This window comes from Mauremys reevesii, linkage group 18, assembly GCF_016161935.1.
Source record: "Mauremys reevesii isolate NIE-2019 linkage group 18, ASM1616193v1, whole genome shotgun sequence".
NCBI classification, from domain to species: Eukaryota; Metazoa; Chordata; order Testudines; family Geoemydidae; genus Mauremys; species Mauremys reevesii.
The window spans coordinates 5,958,912-5,986,200 of record NC_052640.1 but is presented as its reverse complement, the minus strand read 5'-3'; the positions used below and the strand labels follow the sequence as shown (position 1 = coordinate 5,986,200).

Sequence of the window (27,289 nt, the reverse complement as noted above, 5' to 3'; positions counted from 1 at the left end):
GATCGGCTTTTTTTTTTCTTTTTTTTAATTTTCCGTCGCTTGGGGCGGCAGAAAACCTGGAGCTGGCCCTGGTTATGTCAATGTGAATCTTTGCTATTCTTCTCCAGTCAGCTAGGAAATATAGCCCTCTCATCCAGAAAGTCATGATTTAGTTTAAATTTCCTTTCAGTACAAGCATCAGGTAATTTCTTCCAACTTCTGTATATGCCACACGGCGTTGCATACAAGTGACAAATATTGGTCAGGGCTAAATAATTCCAAACAAGTCAAACACCATACTGCCTTGTGTACTTTTGGGCATGTCACCATGAGTATTGCTCCTCTGCCTTGTTTGAATGGTTATAATGGCGTATACTTCAGAGTTTGTTTCAGAGGAACAGACCACAGCCATGGGATAATTGTCACCTGCTACGTCCAAAGCGCTAAGGCAATGGCTGTTTGTTTTCAGATACGGAGACAGTGATCCCATGCCAGCGATCTGCTCCCTGGATGTCATTTCTGTAATGCAAAATGAGGTGTGTGCATTTAATAATTGTAACTGATAGAGAAATAAACCAGGAGAGAGTCAATTACAGGGCTAGTGGCGTGCACGCCTTCAGTGTGTGGTGAGGCACAGGGCTTTCAGCCTCCTGCCTACAGCCATTCAAAAATGGCCATGTGCAGCCTTCCTTTGAAACCATGGATTTGCCAGCCAGCTGCTGCCCCTGGAGCAGGAAGAACAGCAGGAAGCTCACCTGCTAATGCTGGCCCAGGAAGCATCAACTTAGTTGAGGAATCCCTGTGTGGTGTGAGTCCTCTGCCTCCCTCCTTAGGCAGATCTCAAGCCCCAGTGAGCACCCACAGATGGGGTACCAGGAAGATGAGGTGTGTGGGAAGAACCAATGCCACAGGGGTGGTGCTCCCCCTTCTGTGGCCCTGGCCCTGCAGATCCAACCCTAAATCTAGGATAGTGAACCACTCCCAGTTCAATTTTTATTCTAGTAAATGGATTCAAAGTGTCTGAAGGTCCCTAAACTGCTGCTGAAAGGGCTTTGTAGGGGGGTTGTTGTCATGGCCACAAGAACAAAGGGTTGTTATTCCTTTTGGCTGAGATTTTCAAAGCCACCTAGGGGATTTAGATGCACAGCTTCCATCACTGGGAACTGTGTCAAAATCCCCAGGGCACTTACAAAATCTCAACCTCAGCCTTATGAATTAATGAAATTCTGGCAGACCCTTCACTTCTCTGAGATGGCTGTAATCCTCGTCCCACTCCAGGGCACTTTTTGTCTTCATTCTCCAAACCAGTCCTGCCGGTGGTTCGCTTCCCCATCCATTCAGCACTAACTGCTGCCTTTTTTAGTTTGGTCTGTTTGTGCAGCCCTGTGGATGGCAGCTTTCCTGAAGACCAGATAAATTAGATCCAGAGCCCCCCCTAGGTTGTGTGTGTTATTTTTGTAACCCATCTGATTAGCTAGGCCTGATCCTCCTTTTGTGAATCTAGTCCAAGTTGCTGAAAGAAATGTTTTCTGACAGGATGAAAATTTGCATTCAAGTTGCTAGGCAACTGCTACAGTTCTGCTGCCTATTGAACTTGTCTACGTGGCCAATCCATACCACCCTGCCAGCGATCCAAAACCTGATCTGTATGTTTTGTACAGAGGCCCTATACTGAAGGTAAAATAGAAGATTGTTAATGATATTTAATACATTTAATTGATGAGGGAAAGGATGATCTTGTGGTTTCTTCACTGCCCTGGGACTCCGGAGATTGGGCCTCTGTTGCTGACTCTGCCACGGATTTCCTGTATGACCTTGGTCAAGTCACTTAACTAATTTACCCATAGACATGAAGACAATCATTCGCAAAAACAGGTTTAGAATTCAGGACTTTGCTTCCCAGCCCTGTGTTATTCCTTCAACTCATGCAGCCTCCCTTTGAGCTAGCCACCAGAAACATGCATACTAACATGTCAAACAAAAAATACAGTGATCCTGATTACAATCCCACTTTCACTGGAGTTATACTTGTGTCTCTATGGAATGATTTCTGATTTACACTGATATAAATTAGTTCAGATTTGGTTTCAAGCTGTCCAGAGAAATATGCATCTCAAACCCTTGGAATTTTTTAAAGTTTTTATTTAAAGAAATTATTGAGTAACACCAGACAATTGCCAACAAACAACAACCTCACTCTTGAAATTCTTGCAGCTGAAAGGAGAAGGCAAAAACCAAAGGATTATGGGAGAAGAGGTGACCAATAATTGTGATCTTGCAAAAGCTCAGTGGCTGAGCATGTGGTGACAAATGGCAAATCCAGCCAGCAAGCATAAACAGCAAATGGACCAGAATGTTCTGAACAATCTGTTCCTTTTATCGGGGAGGAATAACATGTTAAAAGGAGGCTGGGAAAACTTCTGTTCTTTGGAATGAAAACCTGAAATGTCTGTTCAGAAAAATGGAAGCGGGAGTAAAATTCCAAAGTAGAGATGGTCCACTTATTTGATGACTCAAAAAAATGTGAGTTGATCACTTCAATAGAATCACTTATCTCTAAGTTCCCTGATGGCTTTGTTGTGTTCTTTGCTCTTTACACAATAAATGGAAGATGAAGGAACCACACAGGCACAGTGGGGTCCAAATGATTGTGTGTATTAACTGTATACAACATGCATGGCCTAGCTACATATTGTTTCCTCTTTGGCCCAAGTGGTTAGCTGGGGCTTTACAAGGTTGTTTCTCTTAGGAGGAGAAATTGAGACCATGAGTCAAGGGAATTCTCAGTGTAATCTTTGTTTATTTAAAAAAATGTGTACCCAAAGTCCTGTTTCCCTGAACACAGTAGAAACCAGCAGGCAGTTTCCTTGCTCAGAAATCCCCAAGTCTGCCATTCTAGCAAGCTCTGTGCTCAAGGAGCTCTGACTTTGCTTCTACGCAGGGTCATGGTTACCACTGCTTCTCTGGCTTTCTGCTGCAACATACACAAGCTGCAACCAATCTCTTAGCCCTGCATTTTCACCTGGGGAAAGCACTGTTAGTCTTACCCAGGTTAGCTCTGCTCAGGCCTGGCCATGCAGTGTAGTGCCTCATGGGGAAGTCTCCATTGTCTGTGGTTGTTTCACTGCTATGAAGCCTGAAGGAAAGTGCCTGGCAAGGTGGGCATCAACAAGTCTTGGCCACTATATTTGTATTGCTTTCAATGTTGTAAATTAGAAGAATTCAGTAAACACAGTCTGGACCTGGTTCTGATCTCCCAGCAATAAAAAATAGGAGAAACTCCATTTATATCAACAAAACCACACATGCAAAAGTTTAACCAATGTGGGGTTAGAATTTGGCTCATGGTGTTCAGATAACTTTTGAGGGGATGAGGGGCTTAAACACCGTTGGTCAAATTCAGTGTTGGCAGAAATGGGCACAACTCCATGACTTCAATGGTGTTAAGCCTACTTACACCAGCAATGAATTTGGCCCTCTGACTGTTAAACATTTTTGTGAGGAAACAAGCGCATTGGAGTTGCCATCCCAGGTCAGGCCATGGTCAATCTAACTGTAAACTTTCCTTCAGCAGTGGCCAATAGCTGATGCTTCAAAGGAAAGTGAAGTATTCCCCATCTCCATCTGCCCATCTAATGCATGGAGCCAACTGTGTATTGGGGGTAGAGGGAGAGATTTTCCTTTCTGACACCCATAGCAATTAGTTTATTTCTCTGATACAAGACAACATCCCACTGGTGTTCTTGCTGCAATACATTGGATGGGACCAGCATTTACATTCTCTGTCAACAGACCTAAACCCCTTCCTCTGCTGTATCAGCTAATTCAATTCCATGATGACAAGTGCCATGTAAGATATTAATTATTATTATTAAAACTGTACTTATTGTTAACACTTCTAGCCAAGTGCCATCACTTTGCACTCAGACACACGGCACTTCATATTCCACCGTTGGGCTGGTTTGCCTAAGCTCCCAATTTTAGCTTGTAAAACAGCTACATCCCTCTGAGACTTAACCACTCTTTCTCTTTTGGTATCATCAATCCACTGATGGTGTTAAGTTCTTACAGCTTTGTCTAAATCATGAAGAAAAACATTTCAAAGCACTGATCCCAATATACAACCTTGCAGGACCCCATGACTCCTCAGCTTTCACAAAAAGTTCTTGCCTTTAATTCCAGTCATCTGCTCTCTGTCTGTCTGTTTCTCTGTATGTCTAAATACTTATGTGGCCTCTATCATTGCCATATCTGAGTGCCTACTGCTATCTAACCAGGGCCCTGATCCTAAGCCCACTGAAGTCAATGGGCATCTTTTTATTGACTTCAAAGGGTTCTGGATCATGCCCCATATCTGTATCTGTCTTAAAAATGAATTACCTAATCCATATTTACAGTGTTCATACAGTAATTCATCATGTGAAACCTTACACTTGGTTTAACTTTCTGAACGTGCAGGCATATTAAATCTTACTGCTTCCCTGTTCCTAGACCAACAGCTATTTCCTAAAAAAGGAATCAAGTTTGCCTGACATGATTTCCCTTTCACAAATCCCTGCTGACTCACACCAGTTCAATTCAACATCATAAACCGAATATCTGCCACAGCCTAAGTAGCATGTAAGTTAGCAGAATGGGACAAAACTAATCTATACCATTAGGTTCACACTGCCTGACAGAGGTCTGAAGACTATAGGATTTCCTTTTAAAAATACCACATAAAATCATCAAACCCCAAAGGAGTCTGTCCACTGCATGAAATTCCATGTTGTTGGTTAATAATAATTCAGAGGAAACCTGTTTGTAGGGAATTTACAATTAGAAATTCAGAGGCAGATAAAATGGACAGGAGGGCTTGTGGCACCTTAGAGACTAACAAATTTATTTGAGCAGAAGCTTTCGTGGGCTACAGCCCACTTCTTCGGATGCATGCAGTGGAAAATACAGTAGGAAGATATATATATACACAGAGAACATGAACATGAGGCAGATAAGTGGAGATTTCAAGTGAAAAGGAATTATTGATGCACAAGATGAGATCCAGAAAAGGTTCTTAGTAAAAATGACTACTAAGATGTGAAACAACCTGCTTGGCAGAGAAGTATCTATTTCGCTTCTGATATCTAAAGCATAGTGTCAGCAGCTGTTATAGACAGTCTAGGAAAACCTCCAGAGAGGGGGAAGTTAAGCTTTGTTTTTCTGGTTTGGTAATACTACTGCTAGAGCCATGCTTGTTACTTTGTGTCCTGTAAGTTTTTGGGGTAAGGCCTGCCTGCCTTCATATCCTGACTGGGGCGGCAAGGTGTTATTGTCATACAAATATTAACTAATTACAATGATAATAGTTGCTTGCACCATTGGAGTACTTAGCATCTTTTATTACCCAAGGAAAGGCAGAGAGAAGAACGGCACTGGAATTCCATGGAGTGGGTTTTTCAACGTTTGTGGGTTTTGTGCGGTATTTTTATAAAGCAACATTTTGACTTTTACACAGCACCCACAAGGGGCAAAATTCAGCCCACTGTAAAAGCATGCCAATCCAGCTATGTCTTTGGAGTGGCACCCACTTACATCAGGGCTAAGATTGTCGGATGGAGACCAGCTTAGCTTGTGCACACAAGCCAGAGAACTAATTAAGCCATTGACTATAGGCCAAAAATACAAATCTACATGTACCGTGTCTCTGGCATGAGCACAGGAGCAGACTTGTCAGGCTACCTCAGTACCTGAGGCATACCTGAGATCAGAACCTGACTTTTAGGTTTTGCCTTTTGACTCTTAACTGGGAATATTCCTCCCACCATAGCGTATGCCTTACTGGTTGTCAGTCTTTTCATGCATCGCCCAGTGATGCTGCGGGAGCTGATCTGAGTTTGAATATGATTTAACCCAGGCAAAAAGAAAGTTCTGACAGTTCCATATATAGCCCTCTGACTCACAGATTTCATGTGTCAAGGACTGAAGACTGGTTAAGTAGAATTAAGTTTTGGATTTGTTATAAATAGGGATTAAGTAACATGAATTTATTACATTTGCATTAAAAATATGGGCCTGATTCTCTTCTCACTTGAACTAATGTAAATCGGAAGCAATTGGAAGGAAGTGCAGTTATGCCGGTGCACATGAGACCAGAACCAGGCCCAGTATCACTGGTGGTCACAGCCCTCTGTAGACACCATCTAGATAGGCTAGAGTGTGCTCTCAGGTAAACGGGTGTAATGCTGGAGTAATTCTGTTGAGGTCTGTGAGTTGCTCTGGATTTACACCAGAGTTATCGAGTTCAGAATCTGGTCCCCAAAGTAGCAAAAGTCATTTTAATTAGTCTAAATAGCTGCAATTGAAATAATTCCTCCACGTCAATCAGCGTTATGTGTATCAGCTAAATCAGGGCACATAGCTTTAAAGAGGATTAAAACCAGCACTCAAGAAGGCTAGATAACATGGAAATTCTATACAGATTAATTCCTTTTCTGGATGCACCAGTAAATAGAGCTGCTGCTGGATTCAGATGTTACTGTTGATCTTTTCCCACTCTGATTACCATTTTGCTGAGCAGCAGCATAAGAGTCTATTCAGACAATAAAGTCACATTCATCCAAGAAAAGCCTGACAGTTGTTCATTGTTTGGGTAAAAAACATAGGTCCCTTTTGGTGAAGTAAATGCTTCTGCAGTAGAGGGACAGACACGGACGCTACCAAATCAATTCCCTTCTCAACAATTTAATGTACCGCCTTGGTGATTGCCAAACAATTGAGAATAGGCCCATGGAATATGGATGCAAGGAACAATATGACCAGTATTTTTAAGCTGAAGTGTACTCTGCAGAGCAGGAACCGTCCAAGGAAATCCAGGGCCTCTTAGAAGCCATTTGATTGGGTCTTCCAACTACAACTTTTATGAGACGTTAGGCCCAAACACTGCAGTAGCACCATTACTATCAGCTGCAGGTGCTGCTCCTACTTCCATGGGTGGGAAGAATGGAAGGAGGAAGGGGGAACAGCAATGTGCCCCAGTCAGGAATGCCTAAGAAGGAGGGAGCCCAATTCCACAGAGCTCTCAGTCAGTAGGACGCAGCTCAGACTCTGCACCACACAGCACTGAAACCAAGACCAGCAAATCTCTCATTAGCCTTGGTGGCCAGCCAGGATCAAATGTGGCTGCAGGTTTGGCTGCTTTGTTGAGATCATCCCTCCCCGAGGCTCATTATTTTCTGCTGGCGTTTATCTATTGCCACATTCCATTTTCCTCAGCAAAAGTCGTCTTCAATTAAATAAATGACCAGCGTGTATCTGGCTTTGCATTAGCTTGAAACTTGATCATTGGGTCTTTAGATCATTACGGTCTTTAGAGTAACTGGGCAAACCAGGCCCAAGAGCAATGAATTTTTTGTGGGTTTTTTTCTTCACTTTCTCAAACTAACTGTGCTAACCTTGGCCATATGAAATGGAGTGTAAATGCCCTTGTCTTGCCAGCAGTGAACCTGTAGTTCCATTTATTCCAGAGCTAAGTAAGCAATACAACCGGTACAAAATAGGGACTTCATAGGGACTGGAGTACTGTTCAGGTACTGCAGTATCTCGCCAGTTAGGTTATTTAATTACGGTACTTTGCCTTTTTATAGCACCCCTCACACAAGGAGGTCAAAACATTTCACAAACATTAATGAACTGATCCTCTCAAAACCCCTGTGAGATAGGTCAGTGTCACTAGGGCAGTGGTCCCCAACCTTTTTGTCTGGCGGGCGCCAGACGAAGGACCATGGCGGCGGTCGAGCATCCGCCGAAATGCTGCCGAATTTCAGCAGTGATGCCTCTCGATGACATTGCTTGCCACTGACAAGTGGCGTCATCGAGAGGTGTAGCCGCTGAAATTCCGCCAAATTTTGGCAGCATTTTGGCAGATGCTCGACCACCGGCCAGGATGCGGGCTCATTTAGATGCCCCTGTGGGTGCCATGGCGCCCATGGGCACCGTGTTGGGGACCCCTGCACTAGGGGGTTGGGTGGGCTTGAGCTCATGTGGCCAGCCTGAATATCCACCAGAGCTGCAACATCGGCATAGCTATTTTAGCATGCTAGCGTGAGTCCATCGATGCAGGCTGGGAGACATACCCAGAGCGACCTACCCAAGAACACAGCAAGTTAATGGCCGAACTGGGAAAAGAACCCAGAAACTTGCTTGACTCGCTGGCGACCACTAGAACAGAGTCCTTCACTGGTTACTTTCTAAGGCTACAGTACGCAGTAACAGTCTGACGTTATTTGCGCTAATATTTGGGGGATGGATTTTCAAAATGCAAACTTTGAAATGCTATTAGCTATAAACAGGGCTGGCTCCAGACCCCAGCGTGCCAAGCGCGCGCTTGGGGTGGCATTTTGCCGGGAGGGGGGCAGGAGGCTCCGGCGGACCTTCCGCAGTCATGCCTGCAGGAGGTCCACCGGACCTCCCGCAGGCATGACTGCGGAGGGTGCGCTGGTCCCGCGGCTCGGGTGGACCTCCCACAGGCATGCCTGCGGATGCTCCACCAGAGCCGCGGGACCAGCGCACCCTCCGCAGGCACGTCTGCAAGAGGTCCCCCGGAGCCGCGGGACCAGCAACCGGCAGCGCGTCCCCTGCGGCATGCCACCGTGCTTGGGGAGGCCAAATTCCTAGAGCCGCCCCTGGCTATAAACCAAATCAATGTACATAAAGTTTGTTTGCAGTGTTGTAGCCATGTTGATTCCAGGGTATTAGAGAGACAAGGTGGGTGAGGTCATATCTTTTATTGGCCCAACTTCTGTGGGTGAGAGAAGAACTCTGTGTAAGCTGGAAAACTTTTCTCTTTCACCAACAGAAGTTAGTTCAATGAAATATATGACCTCACCCACTCTGTGCAAAAAGGTACCATTGCAAATAAGGGAAGTGAACTCAAGCAGATGTTATGTCAGGAATATCATCACAGAAACCCTTAGTTGTGAATATCTGAATGGGAAAACATGCATCATCTACCTCTGGGCTCTGTAATCAAGTCATTATCTCAGTGCATCCAGCCATCCATATACGTACAGCGTGTAAATCAGCTGGATTATATAATTGGAGCTGTCTTCTGAACTCAGAAATAAAATCCAAATTTCCAGCTATACCAGTTTGATCTAAATAGAATGTTGAGAATAAAAATATCTAATAACATCGTTCCACCCAAATCTAACGGAGAAAGGATGCAGGCAAATACATCCATCTCTTCAAGCACAGTGTGGAACTAGGGAGTCGTGATTTATAACCCTCTTATGAAACAGTAAGAGCATTGGCCTTAGACACAGGAGGACAAAACCCCCCTCGTACTTCAAAGCCCTTCTCAATCACAAAACGTGCGGTCCCATTAATATGCCCTTCAGCCTAGGCCAGTGGGTCTCCACCTTTTGTACGGGGGACCCCTTTCACACAGCAAGCCTCTGAGTGCGACCCCCCCCTTATACATTAAACACACTTTGTATATCTTTAACACCATTATAAAGCTGGAGGCAAAGCGGGGTTTGCAGGCTGACAGCTCACACCCCAGGTAAGACCCTCGTGACCCCAGTTTGAGAACCCCTGGCCTAGGCGGTTGAAAGCAGAGAGGCGAGGAGGCCCGGGGATGCGGGCTGGCAGCCCTGAGGGTCGCTGCAGGGGAACAGGAGTGTCCCGGGGTTCCAGGAGCTCCTGTCTCCCCCCGAGGCGCTTTGCAGCGAGCTGTGCCCTGGCGAGCAGGGGTCAGACCGCGCAGCGAGCGGCCGGGGGGCACGGGGGGGGAGGGGAAGCAGGTGGGGGGTGGGGAAGGAAGGAAAAAAATGGGGGGAGGGAGCGGGGCAGGAGCCTGCAGACACCGGAGCGTGTTCCCCCCCCTCCCCGGGGCTGCGACTGTCCGGGGCAGCCAATGGCAGGCGGCCGCGTCACAAAGGGGCCCCGTTTGTGCGGGGAACCCCCGGCCCGGCGTGTTCTGTTACGGGCTGCGGAGCGCAGGAGAGCAGCGGCCGGGCCCGGCTTCCGCACCCCGCGTAGGCGGCCTGTGCCCGGCGGGGGCGGGGTCCTGCCCGAGCGGCTGGCTGCCAGCTGGGGCCGCCCCTGCAGGGCCGGGGAGATGCACGGGGCGGTGGGATGGGGCCGGGGCCGGGGCCCTTTTCTTTCCCCCCCTCGGGAAATCGGCTGGCCCCGGCTCGGAAAGCAGGAGCTGATGTTCCCCTTGGCTCTAAATGTCATGGATTAAAAACAGCTTCCTGGGGCAGGAAACCTTTGCCCCCCTTACAGAGGCTGGACAACCCACCGCCTCCTCCCACTCGAGCCCGCTCTGAAGCCCCGTGGTTGTATGAAGATGGTATCCCATGAGAAAAGTGTTCGGATCTGATCCAGAGCCCACGGAAGTCAGTAGAAAGACTCCCATCGACTCCCGTGGGCTTTGGGTCTGGCCCTTCATTGGAGAGTTTATCGATAAACCAAGCTTTAATGGGTAGTTTTTTAGGCCCTTTCTGCAAGGACTGGCCCCGAGTTTTAGATTTGTGACAAGTTTCCTCTACTAGTGGGACGGGAGGGTGTGGGTGTGGGTGGGCGTGTGTGCTCCTGCATGTATCCCAAAGACAAGTGTGTAAATACTGAAATAACTTTAATCCACAACTGCTCAGAGAGTTCTACCTTCCTTGAGGTTTTTACCAAGTTATTGGACAACTAGTTTCTCATTTCTTCAATTTTCTTTAGCAGGTGCACTCTTTTTTAAAATGTAAAACCCACCAATAAAGTTACGGGTTAAGTGTAAAGGCTTGTCTACATATGGAGTGATTCAGGAATAGCGATTGTGCTCTATATTTACACCTACCTTAATCTGAATTAACTCTCAAATTTTAACTGTTACTGGGTATCTGTAAAAGATCCGAGCATAGATAGAGCCTTCCAGTTACCACAATATACTTACAGTCCTTGCACAGAGCAAACAGTAGTGAACAGAAAGGGTGTGTTGGATACTGACCCGTTGCTGTGTAGGGATCTCTCATAAGCACTTCTGATTTGTTTGCCAGGCTCAGATTTTCAAAAGAGCGCAGGGCCAGGTTTTCAAGTGCTCAGCACCCACGAATGGCGACAGATTTCTACAGCAGCTCAGCTCCCATTTAGGCACCCGGATCCAGGCCAGATTTTCAAAGGCACTCAGCATCCAATGTGTGGAGCTCTTTGAAAAATCTGGCCCTAATTGCAAGCCTGTGGGCTTCTATAGCAGCACAGTTTAGCAGCCCAGAAGAAGGGCAGACAGAGCTGTCCCACTCAGCACAAGCCCTAGTAAGTGGGTGGCATCCCTGACCTGAACTTGCCAGGGAAGTGTTCCTTATATGCCATCTCATACAGAGGGCCACTTGCAGCCCTGTTGTGTGGAGTGGGGGGCAGATTCATGGCCCTACCTTGTCCCTGTCCCCTTCAGGTGACCCTGGAGGAGTAGGGAAGGAGCAGAGTGCAGGGTCGGCCCCTGATGCAGATGCCGCAAGGGAAGGGAGAGAAGTCTCCTTGTACCTCGGCTCCTTTGCACCCCTGCAGAAAGGTCCCGGCTTAATCTGGCCTTCAGTCCTGGCACAGTGCAAACTCTCATTGCAGCCAGTGGGAGAGGAAGGATGGCAGGATTCATCCCATACTGATGACTAATGACTGTCCGGGTTGTATTTGAAGAGGGGTTGGAAATCCTGGGGCTAACTTCTGCCCTCACGTCCACCGTCACGTCTCCTGCTGAAGCCAGTAGGAGTTCTGTGCCCATAGCTGAGGGCAGAATCTGATTCCCCAATCTTCTTTTAACCCCTTCATCCCCATGCCTACTGTATGTTTCATGCAGCTGCTCTGCAGACATGAGTTCTTTCTATGATTTCTATGGAAACTCAGATACTGAATGGGTTGGAATAGGCTTCAACCATCTGTTCTTCCCCTAATTATAAACTGGATAGGAGGAACATGTTTCACAGTGACATCACTACAAATGTTCTTCTTTTATTCAGCATGCAACCATCTGTGATTATTTGCTCATGTGCCAAAGATAATAAAGGGGGTTTGGGGCTGGGGCGGGGAGACTGACTGAATCCCGAATCAGTGCAGGGAATCTGCTGACATAGCCGGTTAATTCTCTATTTTTTTCTTTAAGAACAGAGCTTCTCTGGAGGAGGGTTTGCTACGTTTACCGTATCGCAGTATCTGCCCAGAACTGAAGGCTGACGTCAACAGGAAACAATGAAGGGTTCGCAGGTAAAAAATCCCCAAAGCCAACATCAGAGACTAGAGGAAAGGTTATAAGCAAAACTGCACAAACTGTCTCCTACGACTGTCAAGAAGATCGTGGGTGAGACTCTGGCCTCATTGAAGTCAGTGGCAGAACTCCCAGGGGCCAGGATTTCAACTCATATGAATAAATGCTGGCTTTAGAGGGGAAGGACTGTCTAGTGATCAGAGCAGTGGCCTGGGAGCCAGGCACTGCTGTGGCCTGATCCTTTGTCATCGAGTTGTTGTGGTGGCTTTGTGGAACCGGGGGAAGAAGGTGCTGCAAGTCCCTGCCCCACATCTTTGTGCTCCCGTCCTGGGGGCCGCCAGCTTCCTGAGATGTGGACTTCCAGGTGTGAAGCAGTGCTAGTGCCTCCTGTGGTGTTCGGCAGCCCATGGGGGTATCACAGCCATGACCACACCCTACTCCTGTACACAATAACTTCTAAAGTCAGGCATGCGGACAATGCTGCACCCGTTACAAGAGTGTAGCAATTGCTGCTCCTGCATGTGCTTCCCTAGAGACCCTGCAGACTTTTTGCCTACCTCTGTCAGCTGCAGGACACCCCCTAATGCTGTTGTGGCTTTTAAAGCCACAGCAGAGCCCTCTCTGTCCCTCAGTTTCCCCTCTGTAACACAGGGGTAGGACTACTTCCCGAGCTCTCAGCGCGGCTAAGAGGCTGAACTAGTTAATGTTAAGGTGTTACTTTATATAGGCACTAAGTGTTAGCATTTAACTTTCTTAAGCAACTTATTAAGATTTTGACAAAACTGTACCATTTCCCCAGCGGTGGAAAGAGTCCCAGTCCAGGAGTGACCCTTCGGAATTCACCGAGAAGGAGAAGGAGAAGATGGCTGAGACCGAGCTCCAGAAGCTGCAGCAGCAGTTTCGGATCATGGTAGAAAGACGGAAGTCTTTTGGTGTCAAGGCTCAACAGGAAATGTACCATCAGGAGTAAGGGCAGCTTCATTTTGCTTGTCTGCGACTGAATAAGAAAAGACACCTTCAAATTTGGGCCGCACATGTCCTCTGTGGGCCTGATTCTGCTCTTACTTATGCCAGGAGCAGTTACATTAAAATCACTCTGAGCCAGATCCTCAGCTAGTGTCAAACAGTGTAGCTGCATTGACTGCAACAGAACTATGCCAATGTGCACCAGCTGGGAATATGAGCCTCTGTGTTTTGCATACTACATGATACTGGAGGTCCGAAAAGCACACATTTATGGGCTTTGGGCCCAGTCCTCCAGGCCAGGTTCGTCCACTGGGAATATTGAATGCACAAGAAATACAGGATTGGGTTCTTTATGTGATACTATTCTCTTTATAACCTTTTGAATTTCCCGCTTTCACAGAATTAATCTATTTGCTTAGAATAATTAGAGACCCTTTGTTTAGGTCCAGATCCTTCCTTATGCAGAACTCCCTTTGAAATCAGTGGGAGTTTTAAATGCAAGAGGACAGCTGGATTAGGCTATAAAGTGTATACATTTTTGGAAAAACTCTTAATTTTTTTGCTTGGGGGGAATGTCTTTTAAAATAATTTGTCTAAACTAATTTTTCTCTCACTAGAAGCTGAAATTGCAAGGGTTAAATGGTTTGCACGGTGCTTTGAAGTTGCTAAGTGCCAAATATTATTTTTATCATTTTTCTACAGAAAAGAAATATATTCACTGAAGCAGGAACATGAAGAGATTGCATTACTCTTGAGCCTTACAAAGTCACAGAGAAATATGATGTTAGATGACAGAAATTGTATGGAGCTTAAATTTCTCTTACAGACCAAAGAGGAATATGATTCTCTGATTAGAGCAACAAAAGCTCTGATAGCTGAACTTGACGATAAGGTAGAGAATCTGAACAGCTAAATGGATAAACATGATATACATTAGCAAAGCCACAAAATGAGCGACGCCCTCCTATCTGTCACAACTGGGATGGTAGCTCTTTCTTTGCTTTGCAGCTGTGCAGCTTCAGGTGCCATCACATTTCATAGCTTGTCAAAAGAGCAATTCACTGCTACCAAGGTTCCCGGTACTGCATCCATTACACACCTGAGTAAGTCTTACCTGAGTAGTGCCAATGAAGTAAGTGTGACTTCTTGCATAAGGTAAGGACTACTCAGGTGAGTGTCTTGGGATCAGACCCTAAATTGGCTATACATTTTCAGGTTTCTGCTCTAACTGATAATGTAACTCAAAGGATTATGACATAATAAGTTTGAACACCACAATGGCAATATCATGGCATGAAATAGCCAAAGGGACTAAAGCCCCGAATCAAATAATTAAAATCTTAGGGGGAAAAATCTGGCCTGTCTGCAGTCTGTTTGCGGGGGAATCTTGTGTTTGAAGCATTTGTATATAAAATGTGTCAGCTCAGGCCTTGGAATATAATGCCACCTCTCCAGCAAAAGACCACATGATTTGAAGACATTATGGACCACCTAATCTGTTCCTGTTACAGTCAGTGGAAGTTTGCCCAGTGACTTTGGGTTTGACTCTGGTCCCTGTGTTCCTATACACCAGTATGGTTTGAGGGGGTGGTCTGGATGGGGAAAAGGGAGTGTGGGATTTGTTGGGGAATATTCCCTACCCCACGCTTGCTCTCATTGTTTTTCTTGGAAAAGAGGCAAAACCAGTGTTTTTTGTTACATTAATTTATGTGCCCTGAGACTTGACATTTAAGTAAAACAACCAAATACGCACAATAAAAATATCCTCAGCTCTTATAGGCTCAGCATAGTTGGGTCTGACCAGTATTTTTAGAGGAGACCAAGGAACACCCAAATGCTGCAGAAGTGATTTGGGAGACTCAGTAGGTGGCACCTTCCCTTGTGAGTCAATATGGAATCATTGACCATCGTGCTAGTAGGGGTCAGTTTCAGGGGATCTTCCAACTGTTTCACTCTTCTGACCACTTTGTGTTGAGAGTTTCTTCCAACTCCCCATTTCTCCAAACATTTCATTATATGCACCTTCAGGAAGTGCTCCACCAACCGTAGGTGGCCCGTGGACTATGGCACAAAAGGTATCGTGATAAAATAGTCTTCATTTTCTGTTCTACTCTGTTGCATAGTGTTGCTGTGCCTGTTGTGCCCTAAACAGCTGCTGTTTCACCCCAGAGGTAGCCGTATTTCAGTGATGACATAAAAATAAAGTGACTGCTGTTTGTAGTTTGTACTTCAATGTCTATGAAGAGGGATCAGTTGGGATAAAAGCTGCTCTATAAATTTAAGATTATTACTGACATGGGTCACTGTAGTTCAGGTCACCACATGGGTATTTACATTGGCTAAACACACTGACAAAAATCCAGAATGTAAAGATAGATTTTTTTTTATTTTTTTTTTAGGTAATGGAGATGGAAAAAAAGATCAAAACCCAAAAATTGGTTGTAGCAAAGGTGAAACAAGTGAATGATAGCAAATGGCTGCAAAAGCAGATTCAGATGCTGGAGAATCGCCTAAACCATGTAAGCAATTGCTTGACCATGCTGTTGATACGTTTTGCACTGCAGCTCCTTGACTAGCTGGCTACCTGTATGTGGAGTGTTTGCAAGATGTTTTTCTATTATCAAGATAATTTAAAAATTCAAGCACTGCTGGTTCACCCAAGCAACGCAAAGGAATTTTCCTGACTTCATTGACCCACTCACTCTTGCGGTATATTTCACACCCAAGCCTCTTTCAGGCTTGTCCATCCAAGAGCAATGTTTGCAATTTCCCAGGAGCTCCAAGGGCTACACCTACTTTGCAGCAAAATGAAGCTGATTGCAGCCAAGCATCTTTGATACAGGGCAGGTGGACTTCAGTAGCCACAGATCCCAGCTCCATCGTGATCCAAGTGGCCTCTCCTATAGGTTCAGTGGGCTCCGCTGCTGTATTAAAACAAGGGTAGCCAGAGGGCCCACTTAAGACTTCCGTGGGCTGTGTTTGTCCTAGCCCTGTTGCATGTTGTTTGACCCATAATAGCTGGGCTCCTCCTTCCTGTTCTGCCTCCCTTACAGACTTTTCATTTGCAACCTGTCTTCCCAGGTCACTGTCCATTTCGACACCATCCTGACCACAAATGCCACACTCAGAGAAGAGATTGAAAACCTGCGATGTCAGAAAGCTATTTTTGACAATTTATATTCAAAACTTCATAAAAAACTAGATCAGCAAAAGAAAACAATGGAGAATGCAATTGAGCAGTCCAGCCAAGCATACGAACAGCGGTAAATGGGAGAGGAAAAGGCACAGGCCGCGCTAGCTCTTGGCAGTACATTTGGTATTGCTCTCCAGGGCACAAATGCCCATTTTAGTCATTAATAAATATCCACCTAGGATCAGATTTTAAGACGTGCCCACCGATTCTGGGTGCTCAACATTAAATACGGGACTTGATTTTCAGAAGGGTTGATCTCTGGCAGCTCCCATTGACTTCAACTGGAGCTGTGGGTGCTCAGCACCTGTGAAAATCAGGCCCTAGATGTCCAAAGCTGGGCACCAAAAGCAGAGTTAAAATCCACTGTGAAAATGTGGGCCTAGATGGGTTTTCTAGTGCCCAGGAAAGATGCCTGATTGATGGACCTAGAATCTGAGCTCCTCTGCTCATCCATAGGACAGGCAGAGTGGGGTGGTCTTCACCCAACTGCCCACTACCAGTGCACCTCAACCAGGACCGTGTAGGGATGGCCCCATCAAACACTTGGCCTCTTAGCTAAGACTGGGGGGTGGGGTCTATCAGTGCCCATTGCAGTGGTGGTTTATGGGGTGGTGAACTTCTGTCCTATGGAAACTGAACCTCACCAAGTCATTTCCCACGCACCACCAAACAGCAGCTAAGCTGGCACAACACTTGGTGACTACTAACCTGGGCTATAGTCTAGCCAATGTCCTTAAGGGGAAATACTCTATACCCCATTCTCCTGAGTTGTGCTGTTGAGGAGCCACAGTCTGTCCATGCTGCTAGTTAATTGTTGAACCAGTGTCTGGAATGATACGTGTGGATTGTCACACAGGAAAGGCTAAGTAGTTAACGGGGCGTGTTGTGTGATTTCTGGCTGGGTCTAGGGTCGAGGCGCTGGCACGGATTTCCGCCATGAAGGAAAGGCGCTGCAAAGACATCGCACAGTATAATGTGGAATTCAGGGAACTGGAGCGTGTCTTTGACCACGAGACCAAGCTGAAAGCCTTTATGCTCATCAAACTAGTGGATCGCTCAGACTTTGAGGAACAGGCCAAAAGGGAAGAAGGTACCATATGAGATAACAACCCTCCCACCCCACATCCTCCATATGGAAAAAGCTGGTGTGTGACTCAGCATAAAACCTCGTGGTCACAGTCAGCTGGGTCTTGTCTGCTGAGGAGAATGTTCATAACAAGAAGACAGAACACTCTCAGATTGGGGTCCATCCTGGTCTTGACCTTCCCAGAGAGGTTCTCACCCCTGTGTCTCTTACTCCGATAACCCCAGCACTGAATCTGGGTGTGAGGGGATGGGGACGCTGAGCTGGGGTTAACCCCCTGCTCGTGGGGGACCAGGGAAAGCCCCTACCCTCTCCCACAGAATGGGTGGCATTATCCATAAAAGTAATGATGATGTGAAAGGCCATTTGGGCATCTGTGGACAGAGGACTAAATCCTGCTAGTGCTGAAGTCATTGGCAAAAATCCCATTGGCTTTAGGGAAGCTAGGATATGGTCCACGCTACGGAGACACCATGGTCTGGATTCTCCACTCACTCCAGGATAACTTCATGGACTTCCACGGTGCTACTCCTGATTTAAACCAGGCAACCTTCAGTGAGCTGTGTAACTGGGCAGCCAGTGTCAGGGGTCCCTTCCAGGCCTACATTTCTGTGATTCTGTGGGACCTTGCGGCAGTAGGAGGGGGAGAGGCGCTGGAGAGAGGTGTTGGTGAGGGAGGGGAAATAGGCTCCAGTTTCAGTGTACACTAGGGGGCTAATCATTTATTGCTTCACCTCAGCTGAATTCAGTGAGGTGGCATCGATGGGACTGAGGGCAGAGGTCATTTCTCCTGCCATCCTCAGGGAGAAATTCCCATCCTCCACTTGTACTGTTACCTTGCAGGTGCGTATGGGCCATGTGCGCCACCCTGGGTTTTCTTATTCTATGTCTACACAGCAGCTGGGAGGTGTAATCCCAGGCCGGGTAGATGTACACGCACTAGATCTGCTCAAGACATAGCAGTGTGGCCAGGGCGGCCTGGCTAGTTGCTTGGGCTCACCACGCTAGGTACGTAGCCAGAGTGTCGGGCAGGAGTTCACCTGAGGCGCCCAACCACACTGCTATCTTTAAGTGCTATTGCAACTCTCAGCTGCTGTGTCGATGTACCCTTAGTCTCTATAAATCAGCTCCCTGGGTCTCTCTGGCATGTCCCATTCTCCAGCCCTGCTGTCAGTTTTTTTGGCCTTCTTGAGGTGGGCATGAATTTAATCCCCAGTGTTTTCAGGTGAATTCTTTTGAGTTTGCCCAGCGATGGGCATGGATGAAATGACAAGAAACGGAGGTAGTTTGCTGCCCCAGCAGTTGTGCGTTGCTGTTGGTCTCTTCCAGCCCTCAAGGCGAGCAAGCGGGCCAGAAAGAGCAAAGGCGAAAGCTTTGAGAGCTACGAGGTGGCTTACATGCGCCTGCTGAAGCTGAGCGAGGATGGGGACATTGGCCAGCTGGTGGCAGATTTCATCGAGAAAGAGGAGAAGAACTTTGCGTATTTCAGCTACGTCACCGAGTTGAACAACGAAATGGAGAGGCTGCAGAAGAAGACACAGGACATTCAGGTTAGTCCCGGCTGCTTTTCTACACCCTTCATGTTGCTGTTTTGCTTTTAGACGGGGGTTTTCTTCTTTCCGCTCTTGCAGCTGTTGCCACCCACGCTAGGGCCTCAGCTGCCGATCCCACCGCAGGCGTGTGACTTTTAGAACATAAGTGGGGTATCCAAAAAAAGAACTCTAGTCTAGGAGACAGAATCATCGTCTCATTGCTGCCATCTTGTACCCAGAGGAGGTACTGCAAGGCAGTGATGCTCAGCAGCTGTGCAGAGCCGAGGGTGTTTGCTGCAGGAGATGCTGACCAAACCCGACTTGATGTTCTTTTTAGTGGGTGTCACTGGAAATGTGCACAGAAATGGGACAGCAAATGGTGCAAAAAATTCTACTGGGAGGGATCAAGCGTGGAAGCTCTTCCTAGGGCTTTGCCTGGGCGAGACTCCCATTGAGTGTTGCAAGAGAGGTGAGTGCTGGCGGACGTCAGGGTCTGGCCCCCGGTTTGAGGGTTTGGTGGTAGAAAGCAGTATTTTTACCTCTGTCAGTGGAAAGCTATTTCTGTCCTGCCCGGGAACCTGGCTCCCCTCCTGCCATAACATTTGCATCAAATCCAAACTCGAACTGAATAGGCACCACACTCTAGCTCCTAGTGCCCGGATCCCCAGATTTTATTTTGCCCACTGTCGAAGCTCTGGCTTGTTTGATGGGTAAATGGAGTGTTCCACGGCCTCCTTGCAGCCATGGCATGATGCTCTAATTCATATGCTTTACCTGCTGTCCATTACTGCTGCGGACTGCAGCCTCTGTGCAATCTGGTTAAATCAAAGCAGGATCAGCTGGAAGGGATTCCATGGGACACTCTCAGCCTACCAAGGACAGGGAGCTGGGGAGGGACCCGTCAAATGGACAGGTTAGGTGCGGGGGGAGGGTGGAAGCATGAAGCCTTTCAGAGAAGGTTTTACTTTGCTACAAGGATTGTTTTCAGGAGAAAATTGGGCCCCATACTGCACATAGCTTGCCGGGGGTCTCCCAGAGACTCAAGATAGGCCTTAACACTCAGCTGTTCAGGTTTTCCCCAGTGGCTACGGCATCTCCTGTTAGTAGAGATGCATGGCTGAGAATAGCTGGCCAAACGCTCCTCAGTTCAGCCACACTGACTTCTGTGCCGCCGAGAGGAACGTGGCCCAGCATACCCAGCAGTTACCTGCTGGACCCTTAAAATATGGGGACTTTATTACTCTCTGGCCTGTGTTTGAGCAGAATGGGCCTAGAATTATTATTCCACCAGGCTCTGCTGCTGAGATCTTTAGGGGAAGGGTGCTGGTGGGTCCATCTTCTGCACAGCCAAAGAGAGTGGGACTGTAGGGAGAGGCTGCTGATGGTCTGTGTTCGGACACAGCAGAATTCCTCCCCGTGGCAAAGCAGCCGATCTCTTCGGCTTCCTTTCTCTACAGAAGCTGGGCTTTAAAATGTATCTTCTGTGAGGATTTAGTGCTTGGGAAAGCTTTTAGGATGGCAGCAAAGAAGAGGTGTGTTCCCCTGCTGAACAGGGTACAGCATAGGCAGTGCCAGCTGCTCTACCTGTGCCTTATCCCAGATCTGGAGGGACCACTCTTACGGGAGAGAAGGATGTTCTGTCCTCATGGCCCAATTGGTCCTTCACTGCTCTGTGGAAACTTCCACAGTGGGGTCAGTCTAGCAGAGAATTTGGTGATATGGACACTTGTTTTCCTCGGGGGTTTGGACTGATATCCCAAAACATTCATCAGCTGGTAACACCTTTCAGTTACTCTGACCTGGATGTGAACCAGTGACCTAGAGATAGAAGTCTCAGTGTTACCTGTCAGTGATAGTTAATTGTCCCCTGGGATGAAGGAATTAGTTCCAAGGCTTTACCTCCCAATACTGTCTCTTGATTGTGTGGCACTAAAGAAGAAAACACTTTATCAGCCCTGATACTGATGCCTGGAAGCTGGGAGATAAGGGAAGCCTAGTGGTGGGAAAGGAATATCTTGGCTACTAACCAAAAATGTTTCCTTTCTTGACTTCTAACTAGGAAGCAGTTATGTCCTAGTGACTGTGAGCTGACTGACTGGCAACATGTCCTAAGCAGTGGCTAATTCATGCAACCAATGCAAGAACCAATGTATTCATTGCGGGTGAAAATAGAACTCTGCTTAGCTCCTTCAACTTTATGATGCATCACATGTGCCTTGGAGCTATTATGCTCTGTGCTTTCCAGGTGTGGAACACCTCCGTCAGGCATTGGCTGGTTGTTCTAGTCACCCGGCAGACTGGCAGTTGAAAGCAATTAACACAAATCCAATGTGCCGACTTTGTAATGCCCGTTTCACCTTGGAGTTGAACAGCACAATGAGGCTGTCTGTGATCTCTTGTGATTTTATTCTCCAGTTTAACATTTTCAGCTGGTTACTACATTTTGGAGCAGAGCCAAGAGGTACTGGTCCTACTGGATCCTAGGACTACTGATCCTCCAGTTGACTACAACAGACACGAATATAGACAGGTTGAAGCATTCCAAGGGAGTGCACCGGCATTTCCACTAGGGGTATAGCACTGGGGTGGCAGCACTTTTTTATTATATATTATTTGCATAACTGTAGCGCCTAGGAGGTGTGTCAGGTGCTGTACAAACGTGCCATTGTGCTAGGGGCTGTACAAACACAGAACAAAAAGATGGTTGTGCCCCAAAGTGTTTCTAATCACTTGGATCCTAAGGTGATAGATACCTTACAGAGAATGATCGATTACCGATCCCTTGAGCTTCCGGCTCTCCACCAAAGACAAGCTTTTCAGCTGGGGTAACTCAGCAGTGCCCCACTGATTTACACCAGCTGACGAGGAACTGGCCCATATTTTTCAAGCTGCAGTGACATGAGCTCAGAATAATGGTTTTTGCTGCGATTAGTAGAACTTTTCTCCCATTTGCTCTTCCAACACCCAGGGAGGGAATACTGCTAGGACTTGCTGCTGCTTTCAGAAAATCCTGCCTGATTTTGGAAGGGATTATTTTAACAGAAGGTGGAAGAAGACAAGGAGCCGTACTCTGGTCTGTCTTGTTCCCACACAAGCCCATTGGCAGCCAGTGTAAATGAGAGCAGGAAGTGAAGCTTGCAGGAAGCAGACCCTATGTGTAATCGGCCCCGCTGAGAGTATAGCATGGACACTGCCATTGGTAGCGTACAGCTGAATCAATGCCGCTACTACATACAAAGTCCCAGGATATGGTTTGCTCAGCAGTGTGGGGAAGCCCTAATCATTAGTCTTATGTGCTTATATTTTATGTAGAATGAAATTCTTCACTTAAAATCCCAACAGAAGTTTGCTGATGACAAAAGCAACACCAGCCTCAAGGAGATGGAGGTAAGGAGCTGTCCGGGGAGAGCCTCGGTAGCCCGTGACTTGCCCCCTGGCTGTACGGTATGTACTGTATGGGCTAGATTCTGGGCCTTGGATGCTGTCTGCATGGCCTGGCCAGGCACTGGGATTTCTCTGCATGGGCATTGGCAGAAGGAGCTATTCCACTGCCAGTGCTGCAGCCTCTGAGGCCGAATGCTGCCCTCCTATGGAGGAGAATGGCCAGTTCCCTCCATTGGTCCTGCTCTGCCCCTTTGCCTCCAGGCCACCCCTGAAAACCTCTGCCCAGTGGGGCTCAGAGCTCTGTAGTGGGCAGGGCTGCAGACCCACTGTTCAGGGTCCTCCGATCCAGCCCCTGCCCCTTCCAGTGCCCTTAGTTCTAGAGCCTCCTTGACGACAATGGGTGTCCCTTCCCGCCCCTCCTGTCAGCTCTGATACCAGTGTGTGCCAAGGGGGCAGTGGTTGGCTGAGCCGAGCAGAGGACCCTGCTTTGGCTTTTGCCAGCCCTTTCTCTCAGCCCCCGTCTGAAATCCCACCGGCTCAGGATGCTGGAGTGGGCTCTGTGAGTGCAGGCCTCACCTTGTGACTGGGAACTGCACACCAACCCTGACCACCCTCCAAGTCAGATGGGCTCCGGGTGTAGCCCTGTCAGTCACCCCGGGCCCAGTCTATGCCATTCATGGAGCCCTTGGCTCATTCTTCCCCACACGTGGCCCTTCCTAGCCACCTGGGGCCTCCCAGCTTATTGAGATTACTTGGGGGAAGTGGGGTGTTGTTAGCCTGTCTCCTGAGTACTGAGTATCTCCTGCTCCATGATCTTTCAGGGGACATTTGGTGGTGATGTCCTGCCTGGAGAATGGGGGTCTGGACTAGAAGGCCTCTCAAGTTCCCTTCCAGTCCTATGATTCTGTCATCCTCAAGGGGCTGCCAGGAGGGGGCTACTCCCCCCCAGACACATGGCATCGTAGAATTACAGCAGGGATGAGATCAGTCCAAACCCTTTCCACACTGGTTTGTGCTCAGTGTCTTTCACACTCACCTTCTGTGTGGAGATGCTCCTCAAAGCCTCCAACCCTAAACTGAAATTGGGCCTGAGCTGCAAACAGAGTTTGGGGTATTCGGATGGGGCACAGTTTGTGGGGGGGGTCGCTTTGGGCCCATCTCTTGTACATGGTACAAGCCCTGTAGCCTAGATAACTCTTGGGATGGCTTTGCTTTGTGCTGATAGGAGAAGCTGAAGAAAACCACCGAAGAGGCCAACCTGTACGAGTACACCTGTAAAGAGAGCAGCAAGGTCCTGGACCAGCTCAAATCCGCTGTGGACTTTCTGTTTAAACAAATACACTGCGAGGACACCAAGATAATGGAGCAGCTTGGTGAGAGTGGGGAGATCACGGATCTGAACCTGATGCAGTATTTTGGTGAGTTGTTAGTTATTTTTCCTTTGCTCGAATTTTACTAAAGCTCCAAAAAAACCCACCCCAAACTATTTCAGAGAAACTCATTGAGAGAGAAGTGAGTCACTCACACATTTATGGTGGGAGTGAACGTGGGTCTAGTAGCTAGAACAAGGGGCTCTTGGACTTCTGAGTTCTCTTCTTGGTTCTAGAGGGGAATGTGGCATCTCGGGGCTGGAGCAGGGTTTGGGGATCAGGACTGCTGAGTTTTATTCTTGACTCTAGGGGGGGAATGTGAAGTCTGGTCTATTTTGTACAGCACTCCAGTGGTTGGGGTGGCTCTGGGGAGCCTGGATTCTGTTCTTCGCACTGGGAAGAAGTGTTGCCAACTAGTTAGAGCAGAGGCCTGGGGACCAGGACTCCTGAGTTCTATTCTTGTCTCTAGGGGGGGACCATAGGGTCTAGTCTGTTTTGTATGAGGCCCCACAAACCCAAGGCCTCACCTAGCCAGTGATAACCTATGTCCCACAAGAGCTTGAAATAGAACCCAGGTTCCTGCCTCCCAGTGGGGCTTTTGCCAGAAGTGGTCTCGGAATGGATGGTATCGTATGCCTGGATCTGGGGTAGGGTTGCTAAGTGTCCAGTTTTTGACTGGAATGCCTGGTCGAAAAGGACCCGGCGGCTCTGGTTGGCACCACCAACCGGGCTGTCGGTGGTACAGAGGGGGCCTGTGGCTAAGGCAGGCTGTGTCCGGTTTTGTGTGATTAGAAAATTGGCCACCTGAATCTGAGGGGTCACTGGTTTCAACTTGTCCCCCACAGGCATCATAGAAAAGAAAACCAATGATCTCCTGCTCATTGAATCCTTCCTGCGCTATAAGGAGGTCGAGGGAGAGCAGGATTCGCTCCCTTTATTGAATCCATTTTTGGGTGGCACAGGACTCCTTAAGAGTACAGATGCAGCGAAATTACCCCCGTCTTCCCCTACCATAGAGCACATGGCAGAGAACATAGAGGACTGTAAGTACTCACATCTCGCCCAGCCTCACTTGCATCCAGCGCCACCTATCACACACAGGAATGGAACCACAGAGGCCTGGCGGGGCAGAGCAAGGAGACTGCAAAAGGAACAAAACGGGGAATGTGAATCAAATGGCAGGATCATAGCAGTCAGAGGTGGAAAAGGCTCCTGGGATTATAACTGTCTCCCCGCACCCACTTGCCAATACGTTCCCATCTTGGCTTGTGTTCCATCCAGCCTGGCTTGAAATGGCTCTAGTGATGGGTCTTTTCACGACTTCCCTTGGGAGCCTGTTCTGAAAGATCTAACTTGGCCTGGTTCTCAACTACGCCAAGGCCCTTTTACATTGCCCTGGCGTAAAGAAGCCTTAATGCAGGTGGAAAGGATGCTACAATAATATCCCCTGTGGAGGGGGCTGCCCCGGTGGGCATAAGGGCTCTATGCCAGCCCTGCTCCCAGCTCCTGTGATGGGATGGCTGGAGTGCACTGCATTCTGGCTGTTCTCTGCTTCCCAGGGCTCATAGTGGCCAGGAGAAGTGAATCATAAGAGCAGTCCTGGGGCTGCTCTAAATTAAACCAGGGACAAAACGGGATCCTTTATTAGCCCCAAAATATAGGGAAGCAAAGGTGGCTAAAAGTCACCTCCACCCTTGCCTATAGCACAGGAATGGAGTCACAGAATCAGGCCCCATAGTTTCTAAGATGGGGCCAAATGCAGGGAGTTCCCTAGGGCCTGCAGTTGCTGCTGGAGTCAATGGGAGATGTATGTGCTCAGTGCCTACCCAGGATTTGGTTCATTGCTTTATTAGAGTGGGCACATTTCTGACAGTCTGGGGACTTAGAAACGTTATACTCGGATGGCTGTGGGAATGAAATGCAATAGCAGAGCTGGGGCCACATTTAACACTAATGTGAGTGGGTGAAACTCCGTGGGCCCCTGGATTTGCATATTATTAATGAGATGGTATTAGCAGCCTTCTGATACAATTATCCAAAAGTGCGGGTTTGCAGCAAGCGCAGTGACAAGTTAGGACTTTAGCTGAAGCTCTGGAGAGATTTTTCCCCCCTAATAATCCTAATTTCTTTTGAAACAGTTGATTGGCCTTTGGACCATGGCAGTTTGCGCAGCCTGATTATTGAGAACTTCGAGAAGGAAAAGTCTAGTGGGATCTCACTGGACAAAGAGAAGAAGAGAGGGATAATTTTATAGACAGGGAAAAGCAAATACACTGGGTATAAATAATAGGTTATTAATTCACTAGAAATCAAAATCTGATTCTGTGCTTAATTTAAACAAAGCTAACTTTAAGTCTCTGGACTGCTAGTACTGGCTTGTATTTACAACAGCCTTTGCCATCCGGCAGGATCTCAAAGCCTTTTACAAACTTGAAACAAAGCTCTACAGATTATAGGCAGGCATCACACACAGTGAAATGCAACCATTTCTGGGGTGGAAAGGAGGGCAGCAGCCGCCTAACAATAGTTCACAACAGTTTGACCGCAGCACTGGGACTAATGTCCTCTGTGTTGCAAAGTGCTGGTGCACTAAGTGCATGGGCATTAATGGCCACAGGTGGGCATGACCTCACTTCTCCATCTCCTCTGCCTGAGCAAATTGCCATGGGCTCTTCAACATCTGCACAGAGTAGGCAGGCCCCTGTTTAAAGTCCCCACAGAATAAATCAAAGGATGGAGGCCTGAGTTGATGCTGCACTTCCAAGTGTTTCAGACCTGAGATGATTCTTCTATTGGACCGTGACTGCCTCTCACCTCTTAGTATATGGGACTGGCTCCTCGGCTGGTGTAAATCAGTAGAGTGCCATTGAATTCAATAGAGCTGATTTACCCCAGCTGAGGATCTAGTCCATGATTTTTAACATCTCTGTGGGTTTTTTTTTTCAGTTAACAAATATTCTGTCTGTAGACAAACACTGGTGAGAATCCCAGAGAACTAGACATAAGGGGGGAAACTAGAGAGCAGGAGAGGATCAAGCATTTGAGTGGGACTCTGGACAGCTGGGCTCTAATCCTAGCTCTGCCACTGGCCTGATGAATGACCTTAGGCAACTCATGTCCATGGCTCTGTGCCTCAGTTTCCCCATCTGTAAAATGGGGATAAGGATACTGACCTCCTTTGTAAAGTGCTTTGAGATCTACTCATGAAAAGCTCTGTATGAGAACTAGGTTGTGGTGTTATCACTATAGAAAAGCTCAAAAGTGGAAGCAACCAGCCTGGCTGCTAGCTACTGCTTGATCTTCCAGTGTGAAACAGATACTGATCCCCTTAGATGCTTTTGAAGATCTCACTGACAGTTCCTGTTCCAAGGACAGAGGAGACTCTGATAAGATGCCTGGGAGATCCAGAGAGGTGGCAGTAGCTTGGAAAGATTTCTCACTTTGGGTGGTGAGGGTTTCGTAGCCACGTGGGACAGCAGTGTTGTGCGCTTTGCAGAAGCGGGGGGGTTTCCAGAGGGGTGTGAATGAAGGGAGCCTGCTCCAGTGGGTTTGAGA

At 47.6% G+C, this 27,289-nt stretch overlaps 1 protein-coding gene across 8 annotated transcripts; it reads left to right on the top strand.

The window, feature by feature from the left end:
• Positions 1–9,927: 9,927 nt before the first annotated feature.
• CCDC63 (coiled-coil domain containing 63) lies at positions 9,928–26,093 on the top strand. 8 transcript variants are annotated; one of them, XM_039504519.1, is made up of 13 exons: positions 10,063–10,309; positions 10,614–10,689; positions 12,109–12,204; positions 13,005–13,171; positions 13,874–14,063; positions 15,571–15,690; positions 16,253–16,434; positions 17,273–17,454; positions 18,778–18,998; positions 22,293–22,367; positions 23,590–23,782; positions 24,580–24,777; positions 25,873–26,093. In XM_039504519.1, exons 3-13 carry the CDS (start codon positions 12,190–12,192, stop codon positions 25,986–25,988), a joined length of 1,659 nt encoding a protein of 552 aa, XP_039360453.1. In that variant the 5' UTR covers positions 10,063–10,309; positions 10,614–10,689; positions 12,109–12,189; the 3' UTR covers positions 25,989–26,093. The 8 variants fall into 8 exon arrangements, with proteins under 8 accessions (XP_039360454.1, XP_039360453.1, XP_039360455.1 ...); XM_039504521.1 differs by having other exon boundaries at positions 12,104–12,204; XM_039504520.1 differs by lacking the exons at positions 10,063–10,309; positions 10,614–10,689 and adding an exon at positions 9,928–9,992.
• Positions 26,094–27,289: the final 1,196 nt, after the last annotated feature.

Excerpts from the sequence above, each read along its gene's own strand:
- CCDC63 (XM_039504520.1), top strand. Across the intron at positions 14,064-15,570 it reads TAGCTGAACTTGACGATAAG|GTAATGGAGATGGAAAAAAA; the intron begins GTAGAGAATCTG and ends TTTTTTTTTTAG. Across the intron at positions 23,783-24,579 it reads GAACCTGATGCAGTATTTTG|GCATCATAGAAAAGAAAACC; the intron begins GTGAGTTGTTAG and ends TGTCCCCCACAG.